Source organism: Phacochoerus africanus, chromosome 15, assembly GCF_016906955.1.
Source record: "Phacochoerus africanus isolate WHEZ1 chromosome 15, ROS_Pafr_v1, whole genome shotgun sequence".
Taxonomy (NCBI): domain Eukaryota; kingdom Metazoa; phylum Chordata; class Mammalia; order Artiodactyla; family Suidae; genus Phacochoerus; species Phacochoerus africanus.
In genome coordinates, this window is record NC_062558.1 from 73,377,618 (window position 1) to 73,392,493 (window position 14,876).

The 14,876-nt window shown below is 48.6% G+C and overlaps 1 protein-coding gene across 1 annotated transcript in view; it reads left to right on the forward strand.

The window, feature by feature from the left end:
• TSPAN15 (tetraspanin 15) overlaps positions 1–14,876 on the forward strand; it is a 54,105-nt gene that overhangs the window by 21,621 nt on the left and 17,608 nt on the right. Inside the window, exons 2-3 of the mRNA XM_047760155.1 lie at positions 9,061–9,246; positions 10,646–10,720. Coding sequence (XP_047616111.1) covers positions 9,061–9,246; positions 10,646–10,720 — 261 coding nt within the window. The remainder of the gene's footprint in view (positions 1–9,060; positions 9,247–10,645; positions 10,721–14,876) is intronic.

Below are 14,876 nucleotides of genomic sequence, written 5' to 3' on the forward strand. Positions count from 1 at the left end.
GAGTGTACCCCAGCAGGAAGCCGAGATCTGGGAAGATAATCAGACGCCATGGAAGTACAGCCCTGGGAAGCAGGTTCTGACTCCTTTGATCCAGACATGTGGAAGGTGGAAAGAAGGCGGGGGTCCAGGGAAGGAAGGTGGAGGTGCTGTGCTTTCGACCCTCCTTTGCCCCTTGGCTGTTTCTGTGGTTTTCAGCTTCACCAGATAAGTCATCTCATCTTGGACGGCTCTGTTCTGGAATGCGGTTCCAGAGTTTCTTCCTTTGGGCTTATAGGTATCTGAAGCAGTATCGTTTCTCAGATTCATTCCTCCAGCAGAACTATTGGCCCGTCCCTGTGCTGATGGAGTGTCCAGTGGTGGGAAGTCAAATTCCTGTGCCTCCTGCAAGGCTCCAGTGGGCGTCCTCCAATTTCCCAGGAGGAAGTGACTGTTCCGTCTCTTGTCTCAGAATATCCTCACTTATTGTTTGTTACACCACCTTTGCCTCTGAGCACTTCCCAGAGAGATGCTGGGCTCTGGCAGCACTTATCCCCAGTGTGTTGTATGTTTCTGCTGGTTCTTGATTAGAAATTCCACTCTGGGAGTTGCCGTCATGACTTAGTGGAAACGAATCTGACTAGCATCCATGAGGACGCAGGTTTGATACCTGGCCCCACTCAGTGAGTTAAGGATCCAGCATTGCTGTGGGGGTGGTGTAGGCCAGCAGCCATATGAGAACCTCCGTATGCCTCAGGTGTGGCCCTAAAGAGACAAAGAAAGAAATTCCACTCCAGCTCAGCTGGTCGAGTAGCTAGGGCTTGCAAACCCCCGAGCCTAGCTCTTTCACAGCCAGGAATGTGCTGTGTGCATATGGGAGTTTTTTATTAATATTTTTTTAAGCTATAGGAATGTGGAAGATCAGCTAGCGAGAGAGAAAGTGATGAGGCAGACCTGTAAAAAAACTTCTCAACACAGAGAACAGAGAATGTGTGGGAATCTTTTAAATCATGTTTTTGTAACTACTGGTGACAGGAGGGGTAGCAAAGCAGACTGGTGTGTCCACTTTGCTTCTCAGAGAGATTTGTTCTCGAAAGGCTGTGTTTCCCACCCTGGGCTTAGCTGGCGGATCAGCCTAAAGCCTTCTGGAAGTGTCTCCCCAGATCTGCTGAGACAGCCATGGAAACTCTTGAGGGAGGTGGCGAGCACTGTTATTTGAGAGGTTATAATAAAGACGACCTAAATAAAAAAGGAATAAACCACGCTTGTGGGCAGGAACGTCTCAGTTCTCCCAGATGGGATCTGTAGATGCAATGCGGTTCCAGTCAAACCTCAGCAGGTGTTTTCATGGAACTTGAGAAGATGATTCTAAAATGTATACACGGAGTTCCCGTTGTGGCGCAGTGGAAACGAATCCAACTAGAAACCATGAGGTGGCGGGTTCAATCCCTGGCCTCCCTCAGTGGGTTAAGGATCTGGCGTTGCCGTGAGCTGTGGTGTAGGTCACAGATGGGGCTGGGATCTGGCATTGCTGTCACTCTGGCATGGGCCAGCAGCTACAGCTCTAATTAGACCCCTAGCCTGGGAACCTCCATATGCCGCGGGTGCGGCCCTAAAAAGACAAAAGACAAAAGACAAAAAAAAAAAAAGAAAAAAAGTATACACAAGAGTCAAGGATCTCCAGGACATTTCCAAGGAAGAAAGGCAGGAGGGATGTGGCCTAGCAGATGCCATGGTGTTATAAAATTGTAATCATTAGGAGTTCCTGTCGAGGCTCAGCAGTTAATGAACCTGACTAGTATCCATGAGGACACGGGTTCGATCCCTGGCCTCTCTCAGTGGGTTAAGGACCTGGCGTTGCCGTGAGCTGTGGTGTAGGTCACAGATGCGGCTTGGATCCTGAGTTCCTGTGTCTGTGGTGTAGGCTGGCAGCTGCAGCTCTAATTCAACCTCTAGGTTGGGAACTGCCATGTGCCATAAGTGTGGCCCTAAAAAGACAAAAACAAACAAACAAAAAAAGATAAAAAACAAAAACAAGACTGTAGTCACTACAATAGGGAGGTTTCTTTAGGGACAGATTGATGGATGGGAGAGATAGGGAGCCAGAAATAGACCTAGGCATGTATGGAACCTCAGTGTATGACAGAGGGGGTCATAGCACATCAGGGGGCACAGGAGGCATGGTTAATAAATGGTGCTTATTACACTCCAGACAAAAGCAGCCTGTCAGAGAATGTCATGGACCAAGGGTTGCAGTTAACCAAGATCTCTGCATTGATGTCCAATTTTTTTTTTTTTTCTTTCTCAGGCCACACCTGTGGCATACGGAAGTTCCCAAGCTAGGGGTCAAATCAGAGCTGCAGCCTCCAGCCTATGCCACAGCCATAGCAATGCCAAATCTGAGCCACATTTGCAACCTTCACTACAGCTTGTGGCAATGCCAGACCCTTTAACCCACTGAGCGAGGCCAGGGATTGAACCCACATCCTTATGGATACTAGTCAGATTTTTAACCTGTTGAGCTACCACAGGAACTCCTGATGTCCAATTTTTTAAAAATTGGACATTGGACATCAGGGGTCAAGGCAGGGTCAAGGCAGTGTCAAAGTACCAGTGACAAAGACCAAGGACTGGCTTTGTTTTTTGTTTTGTTTTTTGTTGTTGTTGCTGGTGGTAGGAGACAGTCTCTGCTGCTTCTTCCAGGGCTTGCTTTGCTTCTTCCAGGGCTTGGGAGGAACCCCATTCCTCAGGCACAGGCTGCCTGGAGTTAGTGCCCTGGGGCCAGGTCAGTGGCACCAGGATCTGGGGCCCCAGAGCTTAGAATACAGCCCTGTACTTCTGGAGGTGGGTCTGGCACCCTCCTTGGAGACAGAATGGGCCCTCATCTGATTGGGTTGGGGGCACTGGATCCAATCTGGATCTGTCCTGCTTTCCTTAGGGGGGCAAGCGATGGGAGGACTCGAATGGAGCTCTCTCGGGGAAAGTGGGAGAAGAGATTGTTCTCTCCTGAATGATGTCTGTGAAAACGTGACCAGAAGTTCCTCTACCTCCTTTCCCAAGGTAGAGACCACCCTTGTTAAAAAGTTAAGTGGCAAGATGATTAGGGCACTTGACTTTTGAATAAACACTGGTCTCTGTGTTCAGAAAGGAGCAAGGCAAGAGTGGTGAGAGGCCGCATCCACATCCTTTCAAGCCAGAAACTCAGGAAAGTGCTTTGTTTGGGCCACACAGAGCGCCGGAGCCTTGAGTGCCCTATGAGATGTTCCAGAGTGATGCTGTTCTTGGGGCTTCCAGGAAACTCTGGCTCTTCCAGGAAGCCCATCCTGATTTTCTGACCCTCCCTTTCTCCCTCAGTTGCTTGAATTCCCAGAGCCCTCCCCAGGGGAGGAGGGATTGCAGCATGCTTCCTATAGGCCTGAGGTTCTTCCCTTTTTTTCGTGCCAGGGACATTAGAGGTTAACAAAAGTAGTGGTTGGTTTTTTTCCCTCCAGCCCCACTTCAGAGATCCCTGAATCCCACCCATCAGGGCATAAACATCATTTCTAGCCTCACAATCTCCTCTCCCCCAGACTTAGCCTATGTCATCTTGTGACCCATTGGTCTCAGAGCCTGGCACGTAGTAGGTTCCTGGCATATGCCTTTGGGGGTTAAAATAGGCTTGCAGGTCCTGTCTAAGACCTGCCCCAGCTGGAGGGTGAGCCAGCCGGCACCAGTGACCAGATGCTTCCTGAAGGAGGAGGCGCAGGTGCTGGGATGCCTCACCGGGCCCCCTGCTTCCCAGCAGCTACGTGAAGCTGGACCTCAGCCTGTGGAGGAGGAAGCCAGCTCCAGGCCTCAGGGCTCAGAGGGGACCTTCAGGCCTGGGTTCACAATGGACAACAGGCTTCCATGCAGCCTGTTGAAGATGCCACATGCTTTGCATGTGGGCCACTAGCAGCATGTCCTTTCCCTCTTTGGCCCCTGATGGGCAGAGCCATGTGCCCCTCACCCCCAGCCATGTTTAGCCAGAGCTGTCCTGATTGACAAATGGGCCATTCGCTTCCTGCACTGGAGCTGGGGTGGCTGGCCACCTGAGGAGAGGCTATACTTAGCAGAGAAGAGAAGATGGGGTTGCATTGACAGTTAATTTTATACTCGTATGGAAACGTAAACGGATGTCATTGGAGATGTAAATATTATTTGGATATCTTGAAGTTCCTGGGAAGGGTTATGCTAGCCTCTCCCCATGCCTCCTCCCCCTGGGACCCTTGACTGAGGAGCCCAGCTCAGCAGGCACTAGGTGCAGATCTGCCTCGGAGGCTGCCTGCCTGCCAGCTGCTCTAGGGGCTGGGGTGGCAGCCCTCCCGGCCAGACCAGGAGAGACAGCCAGTGATGGCTGGGTACACAGTGGTGATGGAGTCCAGGGTTCAGGGTCAGTGTTTGCCATAGTAGCTTTCCTATGGCGTTAGTGGTCTGGAGATGTTGCAAGGCTGACTAGCAAGGAAAAGGTGATCTTTTGTAATAGGAGGGAGATCAGACCAAAGGAAGTTTTGTTTCCTCCCAGCAAGGTTGCTCTGCAGCAGATCCCGGGGTCCGGGGAGCTCATAAAAATGGAAGCCACCGATTGCCTTTATGAAGAGGGCTGGAGTCAGTTTTGGTGTTTTGGAGATGGTTTCCAAAGTAGGATATCTTTACCCAGAAGCATAGCCTCGGACGGGAATGAGGGAGGGGTGCTGGGAAAATGTCAGGATTTGTGTCCATCCAATCCAGGAAGAGCTTTTTTTTTTTTTTTTTTTTTTTAAACAACAGGAAACATACAACTCTCAAAAGAAGCATATGGAATCAATTCTGAAACTATTAAGATAGTATCTTGTTGGTTCAGTGACAGCCAGAGAATGACCCTTTCCACCAAAATAGAAGGTCAAACTTCAGCTCAAACCTCAGCTCATCACCCCCAAGAACACTGCGTCCTTGCACATTGACTGTGCTCCCTGCCTGGGCTCTGAAGATGTCAATTCTGTGTGGGGCTCTTCTTTAATCATCACCCCCAACTCTGGGTGGAAGGTTCTCTGGGCTCTGTGTCTGGTTCAGGGTTAGGGCTGAGAGTGTGATTCCTTGTAAGAAGTGCAATAATTTGAAAGGAGGGATTTGGCTCTTTAAAGATGCCTGCCCTTGTTCTCAGAGAACCCGCAGGGCTTAGGCTGGCCTTGAACAATGATTTCACCGTGTTCTGGGTTTTTTGAAGCATGTACAGATGAAATAGCTCTGGTTAATCTCTCTCTATCAAAGGTAGATTTTATTTCCTGTGGTCACCATTTTCCCATAGAGAGCTCTGTTTGTGTGTTTGTGTCCCCTGCTTTATAAATTTAAAAGTGTGTTTACCCAAGTGGGTCATTTTGATGACATCATTTCTCTCACGGCTTTCCTGATATGGCCAGCTTGTTAATAAGTGACTCATGGCCGAGTTTGTCAGTGCCTTTAGCACATCTTGGCCCGTGTGTGTTGGGAAGGCATTCATTTTGGACTGGGGAAGTGGGTCTCGGTAATCCCAGATTATCCTTTCAAACCAAGGGGAATGGCACTTCGCTGTGAACTACAGCAGCGCCCCGAACCCTTGGGACATGGCTTCCCGGCGATGCGGTTAGCCGGTGTCTCTAAGTAAGCGTGGTCTCTTTGACTTTTGGCATCTGGCCACTTGTCAAAGCTTAAGGGAAGCAGCCGCTTCCCTTTACCCAGAGCAGTCTTGGAGCTTTTTAGAAGGCAGTCAAGGGATCTCCGTGGAGGGCACGTTACAGCCTATTTAAGGCCAAGGGCAAACAGGAGTAACTGGAGGATCTGGCTCCTCCGTGTTCCGGATGTTGACTTTACGCTCATGGCATATCTTGCCAGCTTCTCATCTGTATTATCCCTCATTTCCTTTACTCAGACTTTTGCTGACAGCACTGCAGCTTCCGGTTACTCTCCCACACGGCCTCCAGCTCCATGGAGAAGCCCAGTGTATCTGATGATTTGTCCCTGCTCTTGGCAATGTGTGGCCCAGAAAGTCAGAATGCTTGGACAGACAGGATGCTGGGTAGACAGTGCCGGACTCAAACCCAAGGGGGTTTATTGGGAAGCCCAGCGTACATCCATTCAACAGACATTGATTGGAAAGGCCTGCTGTATTTACTAAATGTTAGGAATGTTCTGGGTGCCGGGGATGCCTGAAACAGTTGAAAATATCCCTCCCAGGGAGTTCCCGCTATGGTATGGTGGGTTAAGAATCTGACTCTAGTGGCTTGTGTTGTTGTGGAGGTGCGAGTTCAATCCCCAGCCTGGGAACTTCCGTAGGCCACGCGTGCGGCCATTAAGAAAAGAAAAGAAAAATCCCTCCTAACATGGAGCTTATGTTCTGGTGGGGAACAGTTAAAAAATAAAAGACAAAAAATATGTTAGATACTGGCAAGTGCAAAGGAAAAACATCAAAGAGGAAAATGGGATCAGGAATTTGGGGGAAAGGGACTTTTCTGCCTTTTTGTTGTTGTTGTTTCTGGGGCCACTCCTGCAGCATATGGAGGTTCCCAGGCTACGGGTCTAATCGGAGCAATAGCCGCTGGCCTACACCAGAACCACAGCAACGTGGGATCTGAGCCACGTCTGCAACCTACACCACAGCTCACAGCAACGCCGGATCCTTAACCTGCTGAGCAAGGCCAGGGATCGAACCCGCAACCTCATGGTTCCTAGGCAGATTTGTTAACCACTGCGCCACGACGGGAACTCCTGGGACTTTTCTGCTTTTAAATAATGACGCTATAGGCCTCACTGAGCAGGTGACCACGGAGCAAAGAAAGGAAGGAGGTGAGGGGTGAGCCATTGAGCTACAGGGAGATCAGGAGGAAGAGCATTCCGGGTGGCGGGCACAGCCTGTGCAAAGGCCCTGGGGTGGCAGACTTCGTGTGTTCAGCCAGTGGTGAGGAGCCCAGGCCAGTTAGAGCTGAGTGAGGAATTAGGGGGAGTGAGAAGTGAGCTCAGGCAGGCTGTGTAGGCTGGGCTAGGGTGGTGGTTTTTACTCTCAGAGGGCACAGAGAACCAGCCTGCCCTGATTAGGTTTTGGGTGGTTACTCTGGTGTGGAGAATGGGCTGAAGGGTGCCAGTGAGGACTCTGTTGTGGGGTCCCAGGGTGATGTGGCAGTGCAGCCCCAGACTCCCCTGAGGGTTTGGGGTAGTGTCAGCTGATAAAGCTCCCTGAAGTTTTTTTTTTTTTCTTTTCTTTTTAGGGCTGCACCTGCTGCATATGGAAGTTTTCAGGCTAGGGGTTGAATTGGAGCTGCAGCCGCCAGCCTACACCATAGCCACAGCCACGCCAGATCCGAGTCGCGTCTGCAACCTATACTACAGCTCGCGGTAATGCCAGATCCTTAACCCACTGAGTGGGACCAGGGATGAAACCCATATCCTCATGGATACTAGTCAGCTCTTAACTTGCCGAGCCACAACGGGAACTCCCTCCATTTACTGTGAGAGTTTTCAGGCTGAGAGCAAAAAGGGATCCACAAGGGCTTTCTTGCCTAGTTTCTCCTGAAGGGTGTTACCGTGGTCACCTTTCCAGGTTAGGAAGGTTGATGATGAGGAATTCAACTTCCACATCCCCTCAAAATCCCTCCTGCTCCAAATTGCAGCCTCCCTGAAGGTCATCCTGAAGATCATTTCCATGTTTGTGGGGCTGAGTGGTACGTCTCTCTGAGCAGTTCTCAAATTTCCCTTGGTGACTTGCCTGTGCGACATGCATCCCAGGGGCCCTGGGCTTTCAGGCTCATAGTGTTTCCACTTGCCTCATTCTCAGTGAAGCCTTGCAGAAACCTGAGGAATGCGCAGGGCAGAGACGCTCGCCTTCATACCAATTTTTCAGATGAGAACACAGACTCGTGTAGTCCAGGGCCTGCCCACAGCCCAGGCATAGCAGGTGGCAGAGCTGGGACTCGAACCCAGGTTCTCTGACCCTCTAGCCAGTAGCACTTCCCCTGACTCACCAGTACTTTCCTCTAAAGCAGCATTTCCAAGTAGAGTATGTTTTAGTTTGTTAGGCCGCCGTAGTGAAATGCCAAAAACTGGGTGCCTGAAATGGCAGAGGTTTTAAAAATCTTTTTAGGGTCACACTTGCAGCGTATGGAAGTTTCTGGGCTAGCAGTTGAATCAGAGCTGCCACTGAGGCCTATGCCACAGCCACAGCCTTGCTGGATCCGAGCCACATCTGTGGCCTATGCTGCAGATCACAGCAACACCAGATACTTACCCCACTGAGGGAGGCCAGGTATCGAACTTGCATCCTCACAGACACTATGTTGGGTTCTTAACCCACTGAGCCACCACAGGACCTCTGAATAGCAGAGCTTTACAATCTCACAGTTCTGGAGGCTTCAAGTCCAAGATTAAGGTGTGGGCAGAGTTGGTTTCTCTGAGGCCACATTGGGTTTGTCGATGGCTGTCTTCTCCCTGGGTCGTCACGTGATCTCTGTGTGCATCTGTGTCCTAAGCTCCTCTTCTTATAAGGAAAACATTCATATTGGATCGAGGCCTAGTTGTGTGACCTCATTTTAACTTAATTACCTCGTTGCCAAGTACCGTCCCGTTGCGAGGTACTGAGGTTAGGACTTAAGCACATGAACTTGAGGGGAACAGGGTTCAACCATAGCAGGTTTCATCACGTCGGGTCATCTGAGGTGAGCCCTTCCAGTGACAGGCCCCATAAGCCCACAGATGAACCCTTTGTAAAAGAAACAAGAAGAATCAAGCAACTGCCATCCCCCCTCCTCTCTCACTTCCTGCTTCCTGCTTTCTTTCTTTTTTTTTTTTTCTGTTTCTTTTTAGGGCTGTATCCACAGCATATGGAAGTTCCCAGGCTAGGGGTCAAATCAGAGCTACAGCTGGCAGCCACAGCCACAGCCACAGCAATGCGGGATCCAAGCTGCGTCTGTGACCTGCCCCACAGCTCCTGACAACGCCAGATCCCTGACACACTGATCGAGGCCAGGGTTGGAAGTCGAGTCCCCATGGATACTGGGCAGGTTCGTTTCTGCTTCGCCACAATGGGAACTCCACTCACCCCTTGATTTCTTGCTGCAGCTGATCGGGGGCCTGGTCCTGTCCGTGGGCATCTATGCAGAGGTCGAGAGGCAGAAATACAAAACCCTGGAAAGTGCCTTTCTGGCCCCGGCCATCATCCTCATCCTCCTGGGCGTCATCATGTTCATTGTGTCCTTCGTCGGCGTGCTGGCTTCCCTCCGAGACAACCTGTGCCTTCTCCAAGCGGTGAGTTGGTCCCACACACCCTCAGCCGATGCAAGTGGAGGGGGCTGGTCCTTGAGCCCCCAGGAGAGCTGTGGAGAATGCCCCTGGGCCCTGGGGCATCCCAGCTACTGCCCATGCCTCAAACCAGCTCTACCTGAGAGTTTCCTGCTGGGTCAGCCTGAGTGTGCCGCTTCCTCCACGTCTGCATATAAAGGCTGATTTGAATACTGTTATTCTTACTTACACCCTGTGTTGGTTTGGCTCATCAGTTGAAAGGGGGAGAAGGCACACTCAAATGAGAGCAAGTAAAACCCGGGAAAGTTGGGAGTTCCATCATGGGGCAGTGGAAAGGAATCCAACTAGCACCCATGAAGACATGGGTTTGATCCCTGGCCTCACTCAGTGGGTTAAGGATCCAGTGTTGCGTGAGCTGTGATGCAGGTAGCAGACGTGGCCTGGCTCCCGCACTGCTGTGGCTGTGGTGTAGGCCGGTAGCCGCAACTCTGATTTGAACTTCCATATGCCATGGGTGCTTCTATATGCCACAGGTGCGGTACTAAAAAGCAAAAAAAACAAAAACAAAAAACCAAAACAAAACAACAAAAAACCAGAAAAGTTTGTGGTGAGTCATTAGCTCATGCAACCAGCAAGCTCACACTGGGTCCAGGGCTTTAGACGGTGTCCTCGGGCTGTCTCTCTTCCACCTCCCAGCTGGATGTCTAGCGCCGTCCGCAGGCTCTCTTGGCAATGGTCGCCAGCAGCCTCAGGCCAACAGTCCTTATAGTTCTTGATCCCTCGGCATCTTTCCTGGTAACTCTGGCCAAAGTCCTAGGATGCTGATGGGCGTGCTTGGCCAAGTGATTGCCCTGGGGTCAGGGGTGAGGTCATCCCCGCCTGCCCCCCTTGCTGTGGGCCGAGGAATGGCTCCCCAGAGTAAGGGGTGCCAGCTGGGAGATCTCTTCACTCCGCACCCACGTGTCTGTTCCTCCTCATTGTCCCCCTGACATGGGAAGCCCCTAAAATTTCCTATGGGTGGCGTCTTGGTGCTGCCTGAGGCTGGACAATGATGACGTCAGTTTGGACAATGGCTGTTTCTATGATGAAGGGGGAGGTTGTATTTTCTAAGCCTCAGACATCCCCTCACCCACCACGGGGGGCTGGGAAGCCTTTTGTCCCCTGGGACAAAACTCCCTAACAATCTGGCTGGGACAGCTGAGTCACTCTTCCTGACCACGGGTTCCAGCGATGGGCTTTCTCGGGAATGTCTGTCTACATCCTGCGTCCTTACAGGAAGTCCAGGCAAAGGGCCCAGGAGCTGATAGGAACCCCGATAAAGATGATTCTCCTTATTGAGCTTGACCTTGGAGCAGATAGCATTCTGTTTCCCCCGCTTGGCGAATCTCTGAATTTTGTTTTCCAGTTTATGTACATCCTTGGTCTCTGCCTCATAATCGAGCTCATTGGTGGCGTGGTGGCCTTGATCTTCCGGAACCAGGTGGGCCTGTGTCTCATTTAGCAGCTGTGCGTATGCTGGGAACCCCCTATGTGTGCCCTGGGCTGCCAACTGGGGATGCAGCAGAGAGAAGGGCAGATAATCTGTCGCGGAGTGTCCCGTGGCTTGGGGAGATGGGCACTGAGCAGGTAAACCTGAGAACAAGGAAACAGAAGAGGCTGTAGTGCCTGGGGTGGAGGTGGGGAGGGCGCTGATGAAAAGGAACCAACCAGCCAAGGCTCAGAGGGAACAGAGGCCCAGGAAGTTGGAAGGGCTGCTGGGGCAGATCACGTAGGGCCTTGGAATTTTCTAAAGGCAGTTGGAAGCCTTTGGAAAGTTTTACGCTGGGAAGTGATGTGATCTGATTCACGTTGTTGCTGAGTGGAGTGCAGATAGCAGGGAGACCAGCTGTGGGTGAGCCTAAACCACAGGCCTGTCTACACCCAGGGAACACAGGGGTCTTCCTCCTGTTTTATGAGCCCAAGGAGAGGGCAGGGGAGGGAAGGTTCCCATCGTGTTGATGGAGTCAGGGAGGCACAGAGAGGTTAAGATGCCCTCCTAAGAGCACACAGCAAGATGGAGGCAGCTCAGGGATGCCTTTCAATCCAGTCCTTCTTTTTTTTTTTTTTTTGTCTTTTTGTCTTTTTGCCATTTCTTGGGCCGCTCCTGCAGCATATGGAGGTTCCCAGGCTAGGGGTCCAATCGGAGCTGTAGCTACCAGCCTACGCCAGAGTGACAGCAAAGCGGGATCCGAGCCGCGTCTGCAACCTACACCACAGCTTACAGCAACACCAGATCCTGAACCCACTGAGCAAGGGCAGGGACCGAACCCACAACCTCATGGTTCCTAGTTGGATTCGTTAACCACTGAGCCACGACAGGAATTCCTCATTCCAGTCTTTTTTCAGTTCTCCCTCTACCACCAGCTTTATTGAGGAATAACTGACAAATAAAATTTTAATATATATATTTTTTGTTTTTATTTTTTCCATTATAGCTGGTTTACAGTGTTCAGTCAATTTTCTACAGTGCGGCAAAGAGACCCAGTCACACACACATATATATATTCTTTTTCTCACATTATCCTCCACCATGCTCCATCATAAGTGACTAGATATAGTTCCCAGTGTTATACAGCAAGATCTCATTGCTTATCCATTTCAAAGGCAATGGGTTGCATCTATTAACCCCGAATTCCTAGTCCCTCCACTCCCTCCCTCTCCCCCTTGGCAACCACAAGTCTATTCTCCAATCCATGAATTTAACCCCAAATTCCTAGTCCCTCCACTCCCTCCCTCTCCCCCTTGGCAACCACAAGTCTGTTCTCCAATCCATGAGTTTAACCCCAAATTCCTAGTCCCTCCACTCCCTCCCTTTCCCCCTTGGCAACCACAAGTCTATTCTCCAATCCATGAATTTAACCCCAAATTCCTAGTCCCTCCACTCCCTCCCTCTCCCCCTTGGCAACCACAAATCTGTTCTCCAATCCATGAGTTTAACCCCAAATTCCTAGTCCCTCCACTCCCTCCCTTTCCCCCTTGGCAACCACAAGTCTATTCTCCAATCCATGAATTTAACCCCAAATTCCTAGTCCCTCCGCTCCCTCCCTCTCCCCCTTGGCAACCACAAGTCTATTCTCCAATCAATGAGTTTCTTTTCTGTAGAAAGTTTCATTTGTGCTGTATATCAGATTTCAGATTTAAGTGATATCATATGGTATTTGTCTTTCTTTTTCTGACTTTACTTAGTATGAGAGTCTCTAGTTCCATCCATGTTGCTGCAAATGGCATTATTGTTCTTTTTAATGGCTGAGTAGTATTCCATTGTGTATGTATACCAAATTGTAGTATATTTAAACTGTACAACTGTGATGATTCGTTATGTGTGTACATTGTGAAAGAACTACTACAATCAGGGAGTTGTCGTTGTGACGCAGCGGAAACGAATCCAACTAGTAACCATGAGGTTGCAGGTTCGATCCCTGACCTTGCTCAGTAGGTTAAAGATCTGGCATTGCTGTGAGCTGTGGTGTAGTTTGCAGACATGGCTCAGATCTGGTATTGCTGTGGCTGTAGCATAGGCCAGCAGCTGTAGCTCCGATTAGACCCCTAGGCTGGGAACTTCCATAGGCCACATGTGTAGCCCTAAAAAGAAAAAAAAAAAAAAAAGAGTTACCACAATCGAGTAAACTAATATCTGTCACCTTAAATAGTTACCTTTGTGTGTGTGTGTGTGAGAATACTTAAGATCTCGTCTCTTAGCAAATTTAAAATATATAATACAGTCTTATTAACTATAGTCAGCATACTGTACCTTAGATCCTCAGAACTTGCTCATCTTATAAGTGGAAGTTTGTATCATTGACCAGCATCTCCCTGTTTCCCCCTCCTCCGTCCCCTGGCAACCACTTTTCTACTCTCTGATTCTATGAGTATGATTTTTTTTTTTTTTTAAGATTCCACATTTAAGTGACACCATGCAGTGTGTATCTTTCTCTGCTTATTTCACTTAGCATAACACTCTCGAGGTTCACTCATGCTATTTCCTTCTTTTTATGGCTGAATAACACTCCATCGTAGATATATATATATATATATATATATATATATATATATATGCACATACACAAAGGTGCCTTTATATAGATCTCACATCGTTATCCATTCATTTGGCATCAGACCCCTCAGGTTTTTTCCATATCTTGGCAATTGCGAATAATGCCGGAGTGAACATGAGGGTTCTTTTCATGGCAGATAGCTCTTTGAGATAGTGATTTCATTTCCTTTGGATATGTACCCACAGGTGGGATGGCTGGATCATAATGGTAGTTCTATTTTTAAAATTTTGAGGAATTATCATATTTTTTCCATAATGGTTGTATCAGTTTTCATTCCCATCAGCAGTGTACATACATTCCTTTTTCTCCTCCACAGCATTTATCTCTTGTTTTTTGATAATAGACATTCTAACAGGTGTGAAGGAATAGCTCATTTTGGTTTGTAATTCCCTGATGTTTAGTGATGTTGAACATCTTTTCACCTTCCTGTTGGAAGAGTTTGAGAAGAATTGGTTCTAATGCTCTTTTAAATATTTGGTAGAATTCACCAGTGAAGCCGTCTGACTTTGGACTTTTCTTTATTCGTCTTTTTTTTTTTTTTTTTTTTTTTTAAGCCTGCTCCTGTGGCATATGGAAGTTCCCAGGCTAGGGGGCAAATTGGAGCTCTAGCCACCAGGCTACACCACAGCTCACGGCAATGCCGGATCCTTAACCCGCTGAGCGAGGCCAGGGATCCAGTCTTCGTCCTCCTGGTTACTCATCATGTTCGCTTCTGCTGAGCCATGATGGGGACTCCCTTTATTGGTCTTTTGATTACTGATTTAATCTCCTTACTCATTACTGGGGATTAATTCGGACTTTCTGTTTCTTCATGGTTCACTCTTGGTAGGTTGTACATTTCTAGGAATTTATCCATTTCTTTTAGGTTATCCAGTTTGTTGATGTGTGATTGTTCATAGTCACCTCTTAGGACCCTTGTAATTCTATGATAGCAGTTGTAATGTCTCCTCTTTCATTTTTGGTTTTATTTATTTGAGTCTTCTTAGTCTAATGAAAGGTTTGTCAATTGTGTTTATCTTTTTCAAAAAAACCAATTCTTAATATTTTTGGTTGATCTTTTCTATTGGCTTCCTAATATCTATTTCATTTATTTCTACTCTAAAATTTATTTCCTTGGAGTTCCCGTCATGGCGCAGTGGTTAACAAATCCAACTAGGAACCATGAGGTTTTGGGTTTGGTCCCTGGCCTTGCTCAGTGGGTTAAGGATCCAGCATTGCTCTGGCTGTGGTGTAGGCCGGTGGCTATGGCTCCGATTTGACCCTTAGCCTGGGAACCTCCATATGCCGCGGAAGTGGCCCTAGAAAAAAGGCAAAAAGACAAAAAAAAATTAATTAATTAATTAAAATTTATTTCCTTACTTCTGCTAATTTTGGGCTTTGTTCTTTTTCTCATTTCTTGAGATGTAAAGTTAGTTTATTTAAGGTCTTTCTTTTTTTATTAACATAGATGTTTATTACTATAAACTTCCCTCTTAGAGCTGCTTTTGCTACATCTCATAGGTTTTGGTATGCTGTGTTTCCATTTTCTTTCATCTCAAGATT